This window comes from Megalobrama amblycephala, linkage group LG11, assembly GCF_018812025.1.
Source record: "Megalobrama amblycephala isolate DHTTF-2021 linkage group LG11, ASM1881202v1, whole genome shotgun sequence".
In the NCBI taxonomy this organism is placed as follows: domain Eukaryota; kingdom Metazoa; phylum Chordata; class Actinopteri; order Cypriniformes; family Xenocyprididae; genus Megalobrama; species Megalobrama amblycephala.
In genome coordinates, this window is record NC_063054.1 from 10,755,512 (window position 1) to 10,778,434 (window position 22,923).

General features: G+C 35.0%; 2 protein-coding genes across 9 annotated transcripts in view; both read right to left on the reverse strand.

Annotated features, from left to right (window-relative positions):
• Positions 1-14,461, reverse strand: part of si:ch211-191a24.3 (tensin-3) — a 61,523-nt gene extending 47,062 nt beyond the window's left edge. The window contains exons 1-8 of one of the 4 annotated variants that reach the window (XM_048208633.1): positions 14,271-14,461; positions 14,025-14,176; positions 9,250-9,428; positions 9,104-9,154; positions 5,596-5,718; positions 5,407-5,471; positions 4,735-4,818; positions 586-695 (exon numbers count right to left, since the gene is read on the reverse strand). In XM_048208633.1, coding sequence (XP_048064590.1) covers positions 586-695; positions 4,735-4,818; positions 5,407-5,471; positions 5,596-5,718; positions 9,104-9,154; positions 9,250-9,399 — 583 coding nt within the window. In that variant the 5' untranslated portion in view covers positions 9,400-9,428; positions 14,025-14,176; positions 14,271-14,461. Of the gene's footprint in view, positions 1-585; positions 696-2,125; positions 2,191-4,734; positions 4,819-5,406; positions 5,472-5,595; positions 5,719-9,103; positions 9,155-9,249; positions 9,429-14,024; positions 14,177-14,270 lie in introns of those variants that run through there. The other 3 variants (XM_048208634.1, XM_048208635.1, XM_048208636.1) reach the window with 3 other exon arrangements.
• Positions 14,462-16,515: 2,054 nt separating this feature from the next.
• si:ch211-191a24.4 (uncharacterized protein LOC100150331 homolog) lies at positions 16,516-21,267 on the reverse strand. Of its 5 annotated transcripts, none has more exons than XM_048208652.1 (4): positions 20,962-21,267; positions 19,597-19,726; positions 19,373-19,482; positions 16,516-17,430 (listed from the first exon to the last, which is right to left on the reverse strand). In XM_048208652.1, the coding sequence occupies exons 2-4, from the start codon at positions 19,722-19,724 to the stop codon at positions 16,775-16,777; spliced, it is 894 nt and encodes a 297-aa protein (XP_048064609.1). In that variant the 5' UTR covers positions 19,725-19,726; positions 20,962-21,267; the 3' UTR covers positions 16,516-16,774. The 5 variants fall into 5 exon arrangements, with proteins under 5 accessions (XP_048064609.1, XP_048064611.1, XP_048064608.1 ...); XM_048208654.1 differs by lacking the exon at positions 20,962-21,267 and adding an exon at positions 20,370-20,931; XM_048208651.1 differs by lacking the exon at positions 20,962-21,267 and adding an exon at positions 20,257-20,927.
• Positions 21,268-22,923: the final 1,656 nt, after the last annotated feature.

Consider the following 22,923-nt stretch of genomic DNA (forward strand, 5'->3'; position numbering starts at 1 on the left):
GTATAAATAAATAAAAAACCTTAGTTAATTAATCTATGAACAAACATGAATTAACAAGAACAATACTTTATATTTAACAATATATTTAAAATAGAATATTTAAAAATAAACATTAACCTAAATTAATTTGATGATTATTATTAATAAAAAAGAATATTGCATTCATTTTAATAAACAACTTTAATTTCCAAAAATTAAAATTCTTTCATCATTTGTATGACTTACTTTCTTCTGTGGAAGACAAAAGAAAATATTTTGAAAAATGTCTCAGGGTCATTCTTCAAAATATCTTCAACAGATACAAATATCTGTTCAACAGAAGAAAGAAACTCGAACAGATTTGGAACAACTTGAGGGTGAGTAAATGATGACAGAATTTTCATTTTTTGGGTGAACTAATACTTAAGATTACTGAGGTATATTTTTCTCAGGAGAAGAATTTGACAAGAACAAGATTCTTTTTGATCTCTATTATCATTCAAGAGATAATAATTGAGATATTAAATGGGGTGACATACTGAAATTATTTGGAAACTAAAAATACTTTCACTTAAATGACTGGATGTATATGGGTGTTTTCCTCACCTGTAGGGTGGAAGTCAGGAATGGGTTGGATATTAATGCGGTGGATGGAGAGCAGGGAAGGGTTTATGTGGATCTGGTGGGTAAGCAGCCTGCCAAACACCTGCACATACCTGGACCATCCACAAACACCTCAGTCACTCATACTGACACCAGACAATACTAAATCAAGCCTCACAACTTTAGATGAAGCCAAAAATAAAACAGCAAAAAAGCATCAGTCTTGGCAATTATCAGCATTTTAAAACAATGGAATTTAGGGGATGTATTCCTGATAATTTCCACACCCCCATGTCATCCAAGACGTTTATGTATTTCTTTCTTCAGTCAAAAAGAAATGAAGATTTTTGATGAAAACATTCCAGGATTTTTCTCCATATAGTGGACTTCACTGGGGTTCAACGGGTTGAAGGTCCAAATGTCCGTTTCAGTGCAGCTTCAAAGGGCTGTACATTAGAGCTGCAACTAACGATTATTTTTTCTGTCGACTAATCTAACGATTATTTTTTCGATTAGTCGACTAATCTAACGATTATTTTTATTAAAATATTTTTTATTAATTTAGTGTTCTTTTTTTTGATTAGCTAATGAATCCTTTGGATAACTTTACAAAAAATTATAAGTACAACTTCTAATATAATATTTCAACTTTTATTCATTTTTTTTTCAACTGACTGACTTCTCATGTGATTTATGAGCTTCTACAACTTTTGACCTCCTAACTGAACTCCTTTCCACAAACTGATCATAGAAATAAAAACAGTATAAATAAAAATGGTAACACTTTACAATAAGGTCTCATTTATTAACATTAATGTATTAACCAACATCAACTAACAATGAGCAATATCTTTGCTACAGTATTTATTAATCTTTGTTTATGTTAGTTAATAAAAATAGTCATTCATTGTTAGTTCATGATAGTTCACAGTGCATTAACTAATGTTAACAAATGAAACCTTATTGTTTGTGTTTAATAAGATTAAGAGAAAACTGTTATTCATTTTGATGGTAACACTTTACAATAAGTGCAACCATAATCGCACTCTCTCAATATTCAAAGTGCAAATAAGACCAATTTTTTCTTTGATACAGAGCTAAGAGATGGTTACAACTACACAGCCCAGCCTAAAATAGCTTTCATATTGAGAGATAACTGTATTCATCAGAAATCTCGTTTGAATGCGCCCACGCGTTTACTTTCACTCTCACGATGACGCGTACTCTGTAAATATGGAGCGGCGGCGACCGTTAACCAACTGAATTAAATGTTTTTTTTATTTAAATACAAAGCAAAACAACAGTGGAGGCGTAATGTAAACGTAGCGGTGGCATATTCTTTCCTAATCATCCTAACACTCTGTCATGGCAATATCACGAGAGACTACTTTTAACCTCGACGAGAAATCTCGTCACATTTTAATCTCGCGTCACACCCCTAGTGCTCGTGCATCGCAGTTGTGCTGCCGCGGTACGCCATCTCGGTTTTGCAAAGGGAACAAAGGACCATTTTATTTGGCCTCTGTTTAAAGTATTCCCATACTTTTGATAATCGTGGTCTAGGTTTTTGTGATAGAATAGAACTTTCTCCATTCCCAGGAGCAGAAGCCGCCATTACGCGAGATGAATGTAAACAATGTGACGCGTCGACGCATTTCACGCACGTCGACGTATTTTCGTAGTCGACGTAATCGATTACGTCGCCGCGTCGTTGCAGCACTACTGTACATGATCCCATATGAGGAATAAGTGTCTTATCTAGCGTCATTTTCTTTAAAAACATATTATATATTATAATTATTATAAATTATATATATTATTCTTTTTAACCACAAATGCTCATCTTGCACTGCTCTGTGATGCGCCACGACGTAGGCGGAAGTACCGTGGAAAAACTCTCATCTCATTTTCTCCTCCAACTTCAAAATCATCCGACATCATTGTTGTATCTTTTTTGGTAAAGGCCATTTGATTTAGTCTTTGCACGCTCGCTTTGTAGACACTGGATCTGTACTTCCGCCTACATTACGCGTGACCTTTCCAACATGATTATGTAATGTGATGTAGAGATCTTTGAAGCTGCACTGAAACTGACATTTGGACCTTCAACCCATTGAACCCCAGTGAAGTCCACTATATAGAGAAAAATCCTGGAATGTTTTCCTCAAAAACCTTCATTTCTTTTCGACTCAAACATCTTGGATGTCATGGGGGTGAGGTAATTATCAGGAAATTTTAATTCTGAACTGAACTAATCCTTTAATGATTCTGAAACCTGAAAGAGAGACAAAAAACAAAAAAAAAACGCATTTCTTAAAATGAAAATTCTGTCATCATTTACTCACCCTCATGTTGTTCCAAACCGTGTGAGTTTGTTTCTTCTGTTGAACACAAAAGAAGACATTTTGAAGAATGTGGGTAACCAGGCATTTGACAATAGCCACTGACTTCCATAGTAGGAAAAAAAAAATACTACTAAAGTCAATGGGTGCCGTCAAATGTCTGGTTACCAACAATCTTTAAAATATCTTCTTTTGTGTTCAACAGAAGAAAGAAACCAATACAGGTTTGGAACAACATGAGGGTGAGTAAATGATGACAGAATCTTCATTTTTCAGGTGAACTATCTCTTTAACATTCCTCCATGAAATACTGTTATTCTGGGTGCGCCACACTATCAAAGAGAATAAATAGCTTCTTTTCAGTGTTGCCAAAAACAGCTTCTTTGTGTTGTTCCAGCAACAGATCAGAGCAGAATATTTATGTTGCCATTTCAAAAGCTTTACAATAACTCATTTTACTGAAAAGTGTTTCTAGAGTCAATATAGATGGGAGAGCATGAGGAAAACAATAATACACGAAACAGCAGGGAAAGAAGTGTAGAGTAAAAACTCTTCCTCAGTTTGCACTTGCGTGAGGGGTGACGGGTGGTGGCTTTTAGGATTACATAAAAAGTGTAAATGAAGATGTTTCACAGAAAAGGGAAGTGGGAATAATGTCAGGACATCCAGAATGCAATCGGGGGATTTCCTCTCATGTGTGACCCTGAACCGCTCTCCAGAGTGAAACCTTCACTCATGACAGACTGCTGAGTGACCAAAAGCCATAGCATGACCAACACCACAGTATGCTTCAAGACGAAAAGCAACAGATTTCATCTGTAACACCTCTTCACAATGAAAATGCATATAAAGTAGGGGGAGAATGGGTTGAGATGGATCATTTGGAGGCATGTGTCACCCTCTTAATCTAGCAAAGTGTGCAAAATGTTCCACATGACCATATAGTATACTACCTTTCAAAAGTTTGGGGTCAGTAAAATGTTTTAATGTTTTTAAAAGAAGTCTCTTATATGCTCACCAAGAGAAAAATTATTATAATTTTATGTAATACATTTGAATATATTTTTGGTAAAGCTGAATTTTCAGCATCATAACTCCAGTCTTCAGCGTCATGATCCTCATTTTAATATGATGATTTGGGCTACACTTTATTTTAAGGTGACCATAATAGTGTAATTAGTACTGAGTAATAATAATTAACTAGATGTACTTTCTATAGGATTAGGGCGTTGGTAAGGTTAATTGCATGTAATTATGCACAATTTATAGAAATAGTAACTACATGTAACAATAAAATAAAGTGTTACCCTGATTTGAATGATCAAAAATTAGAATTTCATAATTAGAATAATCATAAATCACTCTAATAAGAAAATCTTCTTCTTATTTACATTATTGAAAACCATTGTGCGACTTTTTATATATTTACAGAAACCGTAATACATATTTTTCAAGATTCTTTGTTGAATAGAAAGATCAGAAGAACAGCATTTATTTGAAATATAAATCTTTTGTAACATTTAATGCATCCTTGCAGAATAAAATTATTAAATTCTAAAATAAAATAAAATAAAATATATATTTTTTATAATTTAATTTTTTTTACTGACCACAAACTTGATGGCATTAAATGATAAAAATAATTTGGCGAATTGTGAATTAATGAATCATTTTCCCTAATATCCAGTAGTAGCAGTAGGGTAAAGTGTATCAGATGGTTCTTGTTAATTTCCTTTCATACCTAACTCTCCCCTTCTGTGTAAAAGGAAAAAAAAAAAATAAAGTTAATGCATAAACAAATGAGTCTTGCCTTTTCTGAGATGGGGTCATGAGGTTAACCATTTTATCACTGCAGAACTTCTTCATGGAGTACAGATCTAATGCATGTTCCTCACTAGGTGCAAGAGAATATGAAACAGGTCACAAATTAATGTACAAACCTATAAAATGCATTTGTTTGTCACTTGTGCACTCAGTTAACACAGTACATGCCACAAAATGCAATTCAAAATCAAAATCAATTCACAATGCTTATATAAATATAGATTTTTAGACTGATGCAAAATGGAGCTGTTACTATAAATGATATTAAGACTAATATCAGAAAAAAAAAAAATTGTAAAAAACATTGCTCATGAACTCTCCGAGGCAACATTTTCAGTGAATAATGACTTAAATCTGTTTCTCATACAGAGCTAGCATATGAACTCAGAAGATTTGAAATATAGTGCATAATCCATATGGACTACTTTTTATGGTGCATTTGTGTGTTTTTCAAATCTTGAAAGCTCCAGTGGCCATTTATTATAATCATACAGAAGATCATACAGGTTTGGAAAGACATGAGGGAGAGTAAATCCTAATAGCAACGATTGTCATTTTGTGGTGAACTATTCCTTTAAGCAGCTTTTCTGAGAAGGCAATTGACTTTTTTAAAGATATTTTGACTTGGTTACAAAGGATATGAATTTTTAAGTTGTACCTGGAGAAAACATTAGATAGTTGGATGTAAGAGGATATTACCACACCCACCCTGTCTTTGCTGCCCTATGAGAGAGACAGGAAGAAGTTAACCAACTGTGACATTCCTATAGGAGACCCTACAGGAGTCCCAGAGACAAATAATGGACTTTTAACCTGAGAATAAGCTGCAAATAACTTCACATCTCACTTTGCAGTGCAGCAGCAGCACATTTTCAGGATGTGCGCTCAGCCAGTTGTTCATGTTTTTACACAGCGAGCACAGCAGATGGAGTGATGGAGCGTGACTCTCCGGCCAGCCCAAATCCACCACCTGTCAATCAGATGTGAGGCAACAGTTACACATATACTACCATTCAAAGTTTTGGGGTCAGTAGGATTGTTTTTAAAGGAAATTTATACTTTTATAATTATACATTTATTCAGCAAAGGTGCATTAAATTGATCAAAAGTGACAATAAAAGACATTTCAAAAACATTTTCAAATATTTAAATATTACATATACATAAATATACAAATATTTTCACATTTTCAAATATAGGCTGTTCTATTCCATCAAAAAAATCCTGAATGAAAAAAAAAAAAAAAAAAAAAAAAAAAAATATATATATATATATATATATATATATATATATATATATATATATATACACACACACACACACACACATATTTCATTCATATATTTTATTTATTAATATTTCTTATTTACAAGTAAAATTTAAAAATATGTATGTGTGAAATTAATATATTTATATAAAATTTATAAATATATTTATAAATTTTATATGTAATTTACTATTTTATTCATATCTTATAAATATTACATGAATTATAAATTGTGTGTGTGTGTGTGTGTGTGTGTGTGTGTGTGTGTGTGTGTGTGTGTGTGTGTGTGTGTGTATATATATATATATACACACACACACACAAAATATTAATTTATATTAATATTTAATTTCTTAATATTTTATATATTTTAATTTCCTTATACAAGTAATATTTATATATAAAATAAGAGTAAAGTTAATGTATTTATAAAAATATACAATTTATAAAATATAAAAATGATTTAAAATATTCATTTATATATAATTGTAAAGTTTTTATATTATATAAATATTTTATTCACATATTAAAAGGATTAGTTGTTTATATATATATATATATATATATATATATATATATATATATATATATATATATATATATATACACACAGTACAGTCCAAAAGTTTGGAACCACTAAGATTTTTAATGTTTTTAAAAGAAGTTTCGTCTGCTCACCAAGGCTACATTTATTTAATTAAAAATACAGTAAAAAACAGAAATATTGTGAAATATTATTACAATTTAAAATAACTGTGTACTATTTAAATATATTTGACAAAGTAATTTATTCCTGTGATGCAGAGCTGAATTTTCAGCATCGTTACTCCAGTCTTCAGTGTCACATGATTCTTCAGAAATCATTCTAATATGCTGATCTGCTGCTCAATAAACATTTATGATTATTTTCAATGTTGAAAACAGTTGTGTACTTTTTTTTTATAGATAGAAAGTTCAAAAGAACAGCATTTATCTGAAATACAAAGCTTCTGTAGCATTATACACTACCGTTCAAAAGTTTGGGGTCAGTAAGAATTTTTATTTTTATTTTTTTGAAAAAAAATTAAAGAAATGAATACTTTTATTCAGCAAGGATGCATTAAATCAATCAAAAGTGGCAGTAAAGACATTTATAATGTTACAAAATATTAGATTTCAGATAAACACTGTTCTTTTGAACTTTCTATTCATCAAATAATCCTGAAAAAAAATATTGTACACAAATATTTTGTACAATTGTACACATTAAAAGTTTCTTGAGCAGCAGATCAGCATATTAGAATGATTTCTGAAGGATCATGTGACACTGAAGACTGGAGTAATGATGCTGAAAATTCAGCTTTGCATCACAGGAATAAATTACTTTGTGAAATATATTCAAATAGAAAACAGTTATTTTAAATTGTAATAATATTTCACAATATTACTGTTTTTTACTGTATTTTTAATTAAATAAATGTAGCCTTGGTGAGCAGACGAAACTTCTTTTAAAAACATTAAAAATCTTAGTGGTTCCAAACTTTTGGACTGTACTGTATATATTATTAATTATATGTAATTTATTTATAACATTCCTTATTTACAAGTAATATTTATAAATAAAGAGTAAAGTTAATATATTTATATATATAAATATGCAGCACAACTGTTTTCAGCGTTGATAAGGCCTTGTTTACAACTGGTCTCTTTTGTCTACTTCTGCAGGGTTGTCAGGTTTTCACAACAAAACCCACCCAATTGCATTTCAGGGGGTTCCCCTGGTAAAAATTGCTTTCCAGGGGGGTAAAATCCATGTTTTTGGAGGAGATCCCCTGGTAAAATTTGCAACCCATGGCAACAGTGTTAAAGTAGCCCACTGCTCTTCTGCCCTGATTTCTTCGAGGGGAGGGTCTATGGGCAGGTAAATATAGGGTTTTTCAGATCTTTCAATTTATTGGACAAAATAAGCTCTCGCACTTTACATATGAACGCAAATGAAGATGACGGAAAAACTTAAGCCCAAAGTATATTCACTTTTTACGCGTTTGCGAATTTCGCACATTTGTACGCGCAGGTCGCACAGGCGCATTTGATTTTTTTTTTTGCAATAATTAGTTACTGCAAAAAACGTGCCCTGGGGGCATCGATTCACAAGGTAGTTGAAGAAAAACTGCATAAACAGAACAGACTGGAACGCATGCAAGCTACAGTGACAATGGAGGCCTATATAGACGAGAGATTGTGTGAAGAGGTTAGAGAGTAGCCTCATTTGTACAACTCTAGCATGAAAGAAAGATGTTTACATGGTTGTAACTCATGGCGAGATACTGCTTAAAACTGCGTTGAACGCCTGTGTACATATACGAATAAAATTAAGTATACTTTGAAAGGCTGGGTAAACAAAGCATACCCGGGGCTTTTCGTTTCTGAACTGACAGCCGCAAGACCATGCCTAATACGGTGAGTGTGTGTTAGAAATCAGGAATGGTGAAAGAACATTGTGCTTTTTATGTGTTTTTTGTCTTCAAACCAAACTTGGGTCTTCAGGGGACAAAGTTTAAATCCCATCTGGCTAGCTCCCCATAATTAGTTTTTACTGGCTGTTCTAACACATTCGACCACATGAGCATTTACACTACAAAAACAATCCGGTCGAATGCGTTTTCGACTTCCTCTGGAAGTGGTTGAAAGTGGACAAGCTCAAAATGTCTTACACCCCATTTACACCTGTATTTAGCGTCATCCACTCGTAATCCTGTCGACCAAAACGCATCTTAATACCAGGTGGAAACAGGTCCTATGAAATGTTTCTTGAGCTCCAAGTCAGTATATTAGAATGATTTCTGAAGGATCATGTGACACTGAAGACTGGAAATGTAATAATGTTGAAAATTCTGCTTTGATCACAGGAATACATTTTAAAATATATTCAAATAGAAAACTTATTTTAATTTGTAATAATATTTCACAATATTACCGTTATTACTGTATTTTTTTTTTTTTTAAATAATTGCAGCCTTAAAATGAAAAAAATGACCCTAAAGTTTTGAATGGTAGTGCACATTCCATCACACATCTACAACAGTCACATGACACAGTTTAACTTTACCCTGTGATTCATCCTGCTGAGATCATCACTGTGTTCGGATAAGTTGAGGACCTGCATGCAGGAAAAAAAAGGTTTTGTTCCATGTGACCCCAATAGTAACACTCTGACACAGTCATGTGATTTGTTTGTTTTTCTTGCCTGCTCACCATGTATTGATCAGCATGTTTGGACTGCAGCATCTGCGTGATTCTGCGCAGGTTGTGCTGGTACATCTGCTCTGTGCAGGACTGGTGGAATGTGACGCTAATGATGCGCTCCGTAATGTAGTTCAGGTCAAATTCAGATTCCTCCGCCATCACAGTAGTGTTCCCTCATATGAGGAGATCTGCAGAGAGGACGAAAGAGGTTTCAGTTCATTAAAGGATTAGTTCACTTTCAAATAAAATTTTCCCGATAATTTACACACCTCCATGTCATCCAAGATGTTCATGTCTTTCTTTCTTCAGTGGAAAAGAAATTAAGGTTTTTGAGGAAAACATTCCAGGATTTTTCTCCTTATAATGGACTTCAATGGCCTACAAACGGTTGAAGGTCAAAACTACAGTTTCAGAGCATTCAACTTACGGAACGAACACGGTGCCAGTTCCATTTTTTCCTTAAGTAGAATAGGGAAGAATAGGACGTACAGCGTAAGCTTTTTGAAGACTATAGGAAAACGGAAGCACGTGCAAAGGTGATCATTTGTTTTTATAAAGCATATACAGTTGTATTTTTTTCAAAAATGGCCGATCGTTTCTCTAGATAAGACCCTTATTCCTCGTCTGGTGTCGTTTAAAGCCCTTTGAAGCTGCAATGAAACTGTAATTTTGACCTTCAACCATTTTGAAGCCATTGAAGTCCACTATAAGGAGAATAATCCTGGAATGTTTTCATCAAAAACCTTCATTTCTTTTCGACTGAAGAAAGAAAGACATGAACATCTTGGATGACATGGGGGTGAGTAAATTATCAGGAAAATTTAATTTGATAGTGAACTAATTATTTAATGTGCAGGACTCTTTACAAGCATTTGTTTGGCATGTAGGGATGAGCAAATCTGCAAGGATCCATGGAAGAACAACACTGGTTGGAACTACAGGCAAAAGACAGTAACAGTAGTGCTTTGTCAAGCCCTTGGACATGCAGGACTTTTTGCATAATTTAAGTTGCATATAAATCTTCAAGTTTAAATGCTGTCGGTTCTGACATACAGGGGTTGGAAAATGAAACTGAAACACCTGGATTTAGACCACAGTAATTTATTAGTATGGTGTAGGGCCTCCTTTTAAGGCCAATACAACATCAATTTATCTTGGGAATGACAGATACAAGTCCTTCATAGGGATTTTGAGCCATTCCTCTTCCAGAACAGTGTTCAGGTCACTATGTGATGCTGGTGGAGGAAAATGTTTTCTGACTTTTATCTGTGTAGCCCACTTACTTTCATGTTCATCAAACCATTCTGTCACAAGTCTTGCTGTGGTTATTGGTGCATTATCGTGTTGACACATGGCACCACCTTCAGGGTACAATGTTTGATCCATGAGGTTGCACATGGTCCTCCAGAATGGTTCGGTATTCCTTAATAGTGACGCACCCATCAAGCACAGAAGGGAATGCCATGATATTGCAGCCCAAACCATCACTGATCCACCACTGTGCTTCACTCTGGGCAGCAACAATCTGGGTGTTAAGCCAGTGTGTGGGAAAGACAGTAATATATATATATATATATATATAGATATATATACATATACATGCATATATACAAATATAGGTGTGAAACCTCCAACACTATTTTGGCCAGTGTCAGTTTCATTGTCCAACCCCTGTACATGATGACTTTATTTACATTACATGTTTTAATCTCACATACAGTTAAAAACACATGCTTTGATTAGATGGGTGTATTTTTCTCTTAACACTTTTCACACTCACTAGTTTTTAATATATGAAAATGATTAATAATTTGTTCTCTCAATTTACATGCATACAGTAAATGCATCACAAGAGAAGTCTTCTGTAGTGGAAAAACTGATGGTGAAAATAATATTGTCATAACTTTCTTAATAAAATGGTCAACCCCTTTTTCTTGCAAAGCTTGATATCAAAGCTAGCATTTCAGGCATAATAAATACAAAGAATGAATCTCTTTTTACATAATTTGATAAAGCCTGATTGGAAATAAAAATATCTTCTTGTTCAAGTAATATTTAACTTGATTTTTCTTTGCTTTCTTCACAGGTCTCACATTTCACTGTTGCTGTTTTTCATAAAATAAAATATCAAATGTGACAAATAATTTAATAAAGTTCATATTTTAAAATGTAATAGCTAATATTTGTATGATGGATTTTCATAGTTTAAGTTTGGAAATCTGGTTAGGACAAAAAATGATAAACTACCCGTTCAAAAGTTTGGGAAGATTTTTTTAAATGTTTTTTAAAAAAGAAGTTACTTCTTCTCATCAAGGCTGAATTTGTTTGATCAAAAATACAGTAAAATCAGTCATATTGTAAAACATTATTAAAGGTGCTAAAGAGGATGTTTTGTTTTATACATTTTTGCAATATTACTTGAAACTGTCTTTACTAACTGATAAAAGACTATTTATTATTAGGTGCACTGAAAGGAATAATAATAATAAATAATACATCATCTGTGCACGAGGTAGGGCCTTAAAAACATCAGCCAATCGTTTACACGATCATTGCATAAACGATTGGCCCTCTGGCTTGTCAATCACTGCCATGACGTTCCTTGTGAGAGACGTGCGCGGCTGCGCGCTCCAGTAACTTTCCACACTCCACAGGCGCCGCATGCAATGTTTTTGTCAGGAGACAGGAGTAACAACTGCAGATTATGAGTTACCTGCGGTGAGTCCGACATAATGAATCCACTAACACGACACAGCGAATGCCGGTGGTAAACACTCGTGTTCCAATACTCGTGCACGAGTTTTGGGAGGCGTTCCCTTGAAATGAGCTGTGAAGGTGGGGGGTTGTTCTTACGCATGCGCTCATTTCAAAAACTCAGTAACGGTCTTTGGTTTCTCAGTCGACGAAAAGATCCTCTTTAGCACCTTTAAGATTTCAATTAACTTTTTTAACTTTTAGCTATTGCAGCCCAAACCATCACTGATCCACCACTGTGCTTCACTCTGGGCAGCAACAATCCGGGTGTTATATAGGCATATATAAGCATGAAACCTCCAACACTATTTTGGCCAGTGTCAGTTTCATTGTCCAACCCCTGTACATGACGACTTTATTCGCATTATATGTTTTAATCTCACATACAGTTTGCTTTGATTAGATGGGTGTATTTTTAAACTGCACTTTCTGCGCTCTTAACACTTTTCACACTCACTAGTTTTTAATATATGAAAATGATTAATAATTTGTTTTCTCAATTTACATGCATACAGTAAATGCATCACAAGAGAAGTGAAAAACTGGAAAAACTGATGGTTATTCTTAATAAAATGATCAAATCCTTTTTCTTGCAAAGCTTGATATCAAAGCCAGCATTTCAGGCATAATAAATACAAATAATTAATCTCATTTTATATAATTTGACAAAGCCTTATTGGAAATAAAATTATCTTGTTCAAGTAATATTTAACTTGATTATTCTTTGCTTTCTTCACAGGTCTCACATTTCTCAGTTTTTCATAAAATAAAATATCAAATCAATAATAATAATAATAATAATAATAATAATAATAATAATCATAAAATAAAATATCAAATTTGACAAATAATTTAATAAAGTTCATATTTTAAAATGTAATAGCTAATATTTGTATGATGGATTTTCATAGTTTAAGTTTGGAAATCTGGTTAGGACAAAAAATGATAAACTACCCGTTCAAAAGTTTGGGTTGATTTTTAAAATGTTTTTGAAAGAAGTCTCTTCTTCTCATCAAGGCTGAATTTGTTTGATCAAAAATACAGTAAAATCAGTCATATTGTAAAACATTATTAAGATTTCAATTAACTTTTCTATTTGAATATATAATTTTAAAAGTTATTTCTGTGATGCAAAGTTGAATTTTCAGTGTCTTCAGTGTCACATGATCCTTCAGAAATCATTCTAATACATTGATTTACTGCTCAACAAACATTTCTTAGTATTATTAAGAAATTTTCAGTGTTCTCTAATCATTAAAAAAGTTTTAAAGAACCAGATTTATTTTAAATAGATTTGTTACAATGTAAATGGCTTTTTTAATGTAAATGTCTCGTCACGTTTTAATCTTAAGGGCCCCAAACTTTTGAAAGGCAGAGTACAGAAAGGATATTTGAAGAGTAGCATTTAAAAATACATGCATAAATGAAACTGAAACCACAATCTGATTAAGCAGCCACAGTTCCCCCATCAAGGACTCTGGGTCACGAGATTAAAATAAATCTTTTGCTTTTGTTTGGACACATTCTCTCTTTCACATCAAATATGCTTCCTCTATTCTTTTTATTCAGTATCTCTCTTCCTCTAGATAAAGAAAATAACTCTTTGACTCATACTACAACTACTGCACTTTAGGTTACAATACATGGGATCAGCGTTTTGCCCCAAACCCCTAACACATGTAGTTCACAAGACTACACAGCCATAAACACATGACAGCCAGTGAGTCTCTTAAATGTCATTGTCTGACCCCTGTCATGTGATGGTGGAGAGGCAAAACAGATCCAAAATTAGCCAATCAGACCATTTCTTTTGAGTTGACCTGACACAAAGTGGACACACCTATTGACAACACATTAAAGAGACAGAGAGGACTTCACAATGACTTCGCTTCTATTTACGTCTCAGTATAAATACCTGCTTCTGAACATACCCATCCTCCACTTTAAGCAAAGGGTTTTTTTGGTCCATTTATTGCAATATGGAGAATAATATAACTTTAGATTGTGTATAACACAATAGATCTGCTCACCTTGTTCCCTGTTCACAGCAGATCAGATTTCTTAAAGTTCATGCACCTTCACTTTCAGCAGTGCACACCTACACCACGTGCTCCACCCATACGTGCGTCTGGTCACTTATCTACAGTATGTTTAATCCTTAACCTGTTTAACCTTCAACCTCCTACGAGATCCGTAAAGAACAAGAAACAAAACACAAATTATCGCTCACCTGAGTGCTGTATTAGAAATATAGAAAAACGGTTGAAAGAACTCACCCTTCTGTCTAGCTGAAAATGAAATCTCCTCTCAGTAATCTTCTGCGTCTACGAATACGAAAAGAGAAAAGAAAGGCAGCGAAAGGCTTTGTCTGGTCCGAGCTCAAATGTACTTTGGCCGTTGTGGTGTATGTGCGTGTGTTCATCCGTTGTCAGCACTTGTTGTGTGGCAAGCATGAGTAAAGAAACACTACCAAGGGAAACACACCTCCCTTTTACAAAGAAAAAGTCCTGAGTCACAATGGACATATGATGTAGTAATAATGGACACTTCTTTTTTTTCTTTGCATACTGGAAAGGCTAGACCTGATATGAAACAGACTGCATCATAAAATACAAATTATCATAATAATCCACTGATTTCTGAATAATTGAAATTATGTGAGCCCACATACTTTTTCTTCCATGCATTGACTGTAACCGGGTCATAAAGGTTAAACATTACCAGCATATGCATTCTACATTCCTGCTGTATCTAGAGCTGCGTGATCATGACTGTCAGTCACAAACTGAAAACAGCTCTAAACGCAAATTTATTTCTAGTACTGCTGAAAAATTTGAGGTTCTTGCAGTTATTGCTAATAAATACATCTACCGTTTAATTCCAAACAACTTAATATCCATAAGGAATCTTAAAAATAATTTTTAATAACATCTAGAAAAATATTACATTTGTCACAGTTGGAAAAAAAGAATGTATCATGAATGCTAAAGTCATATTCAGCTGTAATGCTATTTAAGGTCATAGTGTGAGGTCAGACTGACGGGGCCAGAATTGCAAGTGTTTCTGCTGCCCCCTACTGGACAATCAGCCATAGATAATCAATAAGCTTAAAGGGACAGTTCACCTAAAATCATTTATTTTCACTCATGTCATTCTAAAACCTTTCTTTCTTCTTTGGAACATAAAAGAAGATATTTTGAGAAATCTCTGTTTTTTTAGGGGTTCAAGCACGTAGCTCCGAAACCCTATTGTGAATATTAGATTTCCCAGGGATCAGCATTCTCATCTAAAACTGATCAGACAGACCTGTGAAAAGTACAAAATCGCTCATAACTCCATTAGGCGTAGGCTCGAGTGTCTTATATAACTGGAATCCTTGGCTCAAGATGCTCAAACGCCTCGGATTTGATCATCACACTGGCAAATTTTTGGGGGTATTTTAGATTTTTTTGAAAAACCTACTTTTGAGAACTAATCCGAGGTTTTTGGCCCGATCGGAACTAAAACTTCTCTGGAGTCTGATTGTCAATAATTATCAAAAAAGTTGACATTTCAGTTCACGGTCTCTAAGGGGCGCCAAAACGTTTGAAGTGCGCCGAGCCAGTTTTACTAAAATGGCTATAGCTGGTCAACAGAATGAGATATTTTCACTAAACTCGGCACACAAGAGCTCATTCTGTGGTTGCATGAAAAGCGATGCAGTGACTGGGCCACTTGGTGGCACTATAAAATGGAAAAAAAACATAAAAATGGCTATAACTAGACAACTCAAAGTCTGATTGACCTGAAAATTGCCATTCAGTGCCTCAGGTGCCAAGACTGCCTTAGAGGACATTGGCTCATCTCTAAAAATGCATCTGGCGGACAATGAAATCTGAGCACCTGACAAGATTAATGGAGGCCGATCGGAACGAAACTCACTGGGCCTGTTTGGCTCCCGGCCCTAAATGCCTGTGAGATATTCTAAAGAATCACATTTTTCATGTGCCTAAAGGATCAGATATCACGCAATTTAATCGCACTGGCCCACAGCATTCATAACGCATGGTAGAGCTCCTCATTCTGAACAACTTTGCCTCTAGGACCGCAGCTGTCAATTGAACTGTTCATGTATTTCATTAGTAAATTGCTGTTATTGGCTGTAAATTGTCTTTTCCATTTCAAATGTAAATGGTTGTATGCTTGCTAAAGAAAACATCATAACTTTTTACACAAGTGCTTGAACCCCAATATTTGCTGCTCGCAGCTATATTTTACCTTCTATTTTACCAATAGAAGTCAATGGTATCCAAAACAAACCACTGAACAGTCTTCAAAACATCTTTTGTAATTCTGGATTGGAACAACATCAGGGTGAGTAAATCATTTTTTGGATGAACTAACCCTTTAAAATGCTCAGCATAACTCAATAATCAATGCCAAATTTCATGTCTAAAAATTACGTAATTCTACTAATATCTATTGGTTGAACTTTTTCATTAAAACAGTGCATACATTTAATACAGATATTAATAATACAGATATTTTTGTATTCACTTATTTTGATACATTTTTTTATTCATGAGGCAAAAAGCCACAGCTACATTTTATGCAGTATTTATACTAAATAAAATAAAACTAATTCAACTCTAATAAAAATTCTAAAAACAGATTTCTTGGTAAAAAATGTAAAAAAAAAAAAAAAATGTAAAAAACAAAAAGGAAAAAAGAAAAAGGAATTAAAACCAGTTTATGTACATCCAGTCGAGAAGGTTTAAGTCCACATATTTTGTAGCACAACTCAGACATAAATGTCAGGATTAAGAGTTCTTTCTTGGAGATCTCTGGTTTGTTCTCTTCGTTCGGCTTTGTAGCGGTCACGCTCCTTAAAGTAATTTCGGACATCCTGGATTGTTTTCCCCGTTAAAAAGGCGCCAACAGCATACAGAATTGCGGTTATGATTCCAAATAGTGCGACGGATGCATCTCCCCCATTTACGCTACAGTTCATCCAGGTATATCCATTACGAGCGTACAGTCGTTCACGTTGACGGCACATGTCGGTTGAGTTCACGTAGATCACGAAATGCAAGTACAAACCTACAGCAACCACATAACCCACTGCACCAATGATCAGGAATGCAAACTGTCCAATCAGAAGCTTCCGTGGAAGTATGTGGGCGGGTTTGCTGCCGGACACTACGAACAGGAGTGAAAGTATACCAAATGTGAGGCTGAACGCCACGCCTCCATAGACTAGAGGTGCTCTCATTTGTCCGTACTGCATGTCAAGCTCACGCACCTTCTGCAGCTCCGTCCCCTCAAAAGGAGTGATGGTGTCAATAAAGCTTGTGCCGCCCATACCCATTGCAGACATTCCCATCTGCGACATGTGAGCAGCCACAATGCAGATGAGCACCAACGCATTGGTCAGGACGGTACATATCAACACGATACCTGAAACACACACAGAAACACATGCAACTGCATAAGAAACTGCAATATAGTTTAGAGCACAGGTTTTTTTTTTTTTTTACTTTTTAATGGCTAAAATATGATGATCGTCTTGTGAGGAACCCTCTTCCCAAAAAGAAATGCAGCTATATGTTTTCAAGTACATATTTACACTGTGTGAGAAAAATAGTAAAAGCAGTATTATAAACATTAAAGTGTTAGTTTACCCAAAAATGAAATTTCTGTCATTAATTATCCACACTCGTAAGACCTTCGTTCATCTTCAGAAGACAAATTAAGATATTTTTTGATGAAATCTGTGGTTTCTGAACCACACATAGGCAGCAACGTCATTGCACCTTTCAAGGCCCAGAAAGGAGGTAAAGACTTCATTAAAATAGTCCATGTGACTACAGTGGGTCAACCTTAATGTTATTTCTGCACAAAAACAAAACAACTTTATTCAACATTTTCATCTCTTCCCTGTCAGTCTCCAACACTGTTTACGTTGTAGATACAGTGGACATGGACAAATGGACTATTTTAATGTTGTCTTTACTGCCTTTCTGGGCCTTGCAATGATGTTGCTGCCTATGTGTGGTTCAGAAGCATCTTGGATTTCATCAAAAATAAGGTCCTTGATTATGATTTCACTTTTTTAACTTTAGTTAGTGTGTAATGTTGCTGTTTGAGCATAAACAACATCTACAAAGTTACAACGCTCACAGTTCAATGCAAAGGGAGATGTTTTCTTTTACAGAAATCACTTTTTAAAGGACTACAACGAACGGCTGGTAGAGACTATAGGGCCCTATAAAATCCATTTTAATTTTTCCTGAATTCCGTTTTTATTTTATTTTATTTTTTTGGACTCCATTTTAATGGTTAAATCAAATTTTAGTATGTATAATTAATGGAAATAATGAAACTTATCTAATTTACCAACAACTTATTAAAAGTTTAAGAAAAAAAAATACATTTTTTAGGGCCCTATGATATCCGTTTTATTCATTTCCCCAAATTTTATTTTTACCAAATTCTGTTCAAATTCAGTGTTCTGTTTTCCATTTTAATGCTTAAATTACATTTTAATAATCAAAAAGTCTAATTAATTAATTCTTAAAAACAACAAAATGTATTAATAAAAAAAAGTATTTTTATGAAATTTTTTTTTTTTTTCCTTCTCAGAAATTCTGTTCTGTATTTTAATTTTTATGAGGGGCCTTCGAAAATTGTGTTGGACAATCATGTTCGTTTTTAAGTATGCAGTCTTGCACGTTTGTCTTTTTGTCCGATTTTCAAAATCTTTTTTGCTTCAAATCAAAGTTTGTGCTGTTATGATTCACTTTGTAGTTGATTGGCTTGGTTCATGGCTTAAAAACTCTGGAAAGAAGACTTTTTTGGGGAAAAATTAATGGAAATATACTTCCGTTCGGGCAGTGTTGCTCTATAAAAGTCACCTACTAACATAATATCAAGTGAACAACAAAAATATGATTAATATATCTTTTTAAAAATAATACAATTTTATAACACTCTGAGACTCTGAGTTCACATAAACATTGAAATACATGCCATACCTGGTGCATGTGTTTGTTTAAACAAGAGTGAGGAAAAATGTTACATATGTCTGCTAGATAAAAAACAAGTTTTGTAAATGAAAGATTGCCATCAACAAGCTTTAAAGAGCTAAACCGGTTAGACCAGCTGAGAGGAGGAAAGGGATAAATTCATTGTGTCACGTCAGAAGGTGTGGCTTGAGCTAGAGTAAAACCAGATCTGTGTGAGATCAAAAAAATCATGAGAATTGACACCCAAATTCAGAGAATCACCTGAAACAGGTTTAGACTCTGACGCAGTTGTTTGGATGCACTGGATGCATTCAAACACACATACTGCAACATTTGCCTCCCATCCACAGTTATGGCCGACTGTGAATGCCTACCTGTCCTTGAACAGATGTAAGAGCACTTTGACTCCCGGTGTTCCTCTCGAGGAGCGCTCCTCGCGGGTCTCTGAGAATCTCTGGGGTAGTACGGAAGCTGGCTGGAAGACCTGGGTCAGATATACAGTAGTATACATGATGTACAAAGCAAAAAATGACTTCCTTTTCTTTTGGTGTAAATATATAAGTTGCTGTTTGTTTGAACAGGTAGTATGTCGTCTCACCTCTCACTGCCTGACCGTCGGTCACTAGGACTGTCCCGTCGGCTGCGGTGCTCTCTGTCTCTCTTCCCACTATAGTTTCCCCCATTTCTCTCTCTCTGCGCACGCTGGTTTCTGGACGGCTGGCTCATTGCTTCACGAGGGAAAGATGTTTTGGTGTATTAAGTGTTTATAGCAGAGGTTTTCAAGTTTTATAGAACCAGGGGCCCCAGACAGACTTTGAGGGAACCAAGACACTATACTTATATCTCAATATACTTACATATTATTTACATATATATTAATTATATACAGTTTTATAGCTCATAAAGTGACTGATTTATCTGTGCACGGACTCACCATAACATCCAGGTGACCGTGGACTCTGAATTTAGAGTAAAATCTCTATATTTATATTATACATCAATATTTTTCCCAGTAAAATACATTGCATTTTAAAAAACGGAAGCCTGTCGATCAAATCATAATCACAACCGTTCTTTTACCTTAAGAAGTTTAAGCTTTCTGCCTCAACGCAAAGCAAACTAACGTTACTCTTCAGTATCGGTAAGTTTCACCTGTCTTGTTTCAGTCGATGCCAACGAGAACAACATTACACTTTCGTTTCTTCTTAATAAATATACCAAAGAATGTTTGTAAACACAACGTACACAGACAACTTACTTGCGTATAGGGCGCAGATCACATTTGTTTTGGTTTTCCAAATCCAAACTTTACCTTTCCCACAGACACGGGATTTTGACCGAAACCCGTCAGTGAAATCTCGCGATGGTTACCTGTAGAATGGGTGGGGTCGAGCAGGTGATAAACAGGTGACAGACGCGGCTATCCTGGAAAGCTCCGACAAAACTCGGTCCTAAAAGATTCAATCCGTGATAACGGGAGCAAGGGTCACGGCAGACTGCTGTCTGAGGTCACAGACTTGTGTCCGCAACAGAAGTGGCTTTGTTTTGATAAACATATGCCAGTGAGGAGGAAGAGCGTGGTTTTTGATTCATCACAGAGACTCGAATCTTTTGAATCAGTTCACTAAAAAGATTCATTCACTGATTTGTTCAGCGAATCTCAAGATTACGGCGATAAGTGAATCAATTGATTCGGCAAATGATTCACTGTGTCGGAGCGGTCCACCTGCTGCTAGTCAAAATTAAGTGAAAGGAAAGCTTACAAAGACTTTAAAAATGTATAATGACATAGTTTACAAACCAATTTCGAAACAAACAGCTTTGTAAAAGCTTCATGAAGCAGTGTTTCGAAGGCGCGCGCCACTAGTTTCACCATCATAAACGTTTGTTTTCCCCACAAATGACAACAAGATTTCTTTTTTCATCCATTTTGTCTTACGATGAACGAATACGTACGACATACCAAGGCACGGAGGAGACGTTTCATCCAGCTGCTTGAAGAACTGGGACTGAAGGGGGTGTGTTCGCACAGGTCCAAGCTTTTGAACGCTGAAGACAGTCACTCGACACGCTTTAAAAGAGTGCAATGCACTGAACAAAGAAAGATTTGATCGCTTAAAAGATTCGTTCAAAACGCTGCATAGTTTAGCAACAAAACAGCACTTGAAGTGGGTTGTTTCCTGAGGCGCTTTCCATCTGGAATGTAATTTGTATGCAGATTATGTAACGTCAACTATAAACATCCTGCAGCACTAAATCAACTCTCTGAAGTCATTGTCAGACTATTACATACCAGTAACGTCTTTAAGGATTGCTATTATGATAGCATGTAAATGTCTCTAGTCTAGAAGAATCAATTAATAATGTGGGGGTTGCTGCAAAAAGATACCGTACTGTGTGTGACTTCACTTGGCATTTCACAAGGGCCACATTCTTCTGCTCTTCCATTGTTTTGGTTCAAGCAAGTGGTGTTTTATGCAATATGCATGCCAGGTCAGTAGTTGGCGATGTCACTTTGTAAAAAAAGATGACTTTTACAGAGCGCTCGTGCCAAATGTGCACGACTAAACACGTAATACGCATGTGCATGCCGTTTTCATGACAAATTGGGTCCTCCATCAAAATTTGGTCTCCCCAAACTGTCAGTTAAAGGGTTAGTTCACACAAAAATGAAAATTCTGTCATTTATTACTTGCCCTCATGATGTTCCACACCCGTAAGACCTTTGTTAAACACTAACACTTACTAAAAACATATTTAAATCGGTTCATGTGAGTACAGTGGTTCAATATTAATATTAGAAAGTGACGAGAATATTTTTGGTGCGCCAAAAAACAAAAAAACAAAATAGCGAGTTATTTAGTGATGGCCAATTTCAAAACACTGCTTCAGGAAGCATCGGAGCATAAATTAATCAGTGTATCGAATCTGCTGTTCGGAGCGCCAAAGTCACGTGATTTCTGCAGTCTGGCGGTTTGACACGCGATCTGAATCATGATTCGACACACTGATTCATTTATGCTCCGATGCTTCATGAAGCAGTGTTTTGAAATTGGCCATCACTAAGTCGTTATTTTTTATTTTTTTTTTGGAACACCAAAAATATTCTTGTCACTTTATAATATTAATATTGAACCACTGTACTCACATGAACTGATTTAAATATGTTTTTAGTACATTAATGGATCTTGAGAGAGGAAATGTCATTGCTGGCAATGCAGGCCTCATTGAGCCATTGGATTTCAACAAAAATATCTTAATTTGTGTTCTGAAGATTAACGAAGGTCTTACGGGTGCGGAACGGCATAAGGGTGAGTAATAAATGACAGAATTTTCATTTTTGGGTGAACTAACCCTTTAATGATTATCCTAAGTAAAATACACTTATAGGTTACAAATGCATAAGAAATCAAATGAGTGCAATAATAAAACCAGTTGAACATAATTTATTACACTTGATTAACTGTTAATAGATTTTGGGGGGGGGGGAACCCAATTTGTCACTACACCATCACATTTTTCACAGATTGGCGTTTTTGTAGTTTATACAGAGACAATAACGGTAGAGTTTTCAAAAAACTCTTTGATCAGAAAAACACCTTTGTCATGTAAATGAACGGCCAACGCATAAAAAGTTGTCCATTTTAGGGTACGTTTACATGACAAAGATATGCTTAAAACGGATATGTTTTCCTTTTCAGTTTTCCATGTACAGACGATACCATTCTCAAAATGATCCCTATAGAGTACCTCACTCGCCCGGAAGCGAGTTAGCATTTTAGGACTTCTGGATCGATCGCACTAAAGTCTATGGGTTTTTTTGAATGGGTTTTTGCAACTGTTGACTCTTGTGTTACACCTTAACACACCCTTAAACCTAACCATACCACGAAACCTGTCCCTAAGCTTTCCTCTCTCACACAAC

Excerpts from the sequence above, each read along its gene's own strand:
- si:ch211-191a24.4 (XM_048208652.1), bottom strand. The coding sequence starts at position 19,724 with ATGAGCCAGCCGTCCAGAAACCAGCGTGCGCAGAGAGAGAGAAATGGG. Across the intron at positions 19,483-19,596 it reads CGACGGTCAGGCAGTGAGAG|GTCTTCCAGCCAGCTTCCGT; the intron begins GTGAGACGACAT and ends TATCTGACCCAG. Across the intron at positions 17,431-19,372 it reads TTACATCTGTTCAAGGACAG|GTATCGTGTTGATATGTACC; the intron begins GTAGGCATTCAC and ends TGTGTGTTTCAG.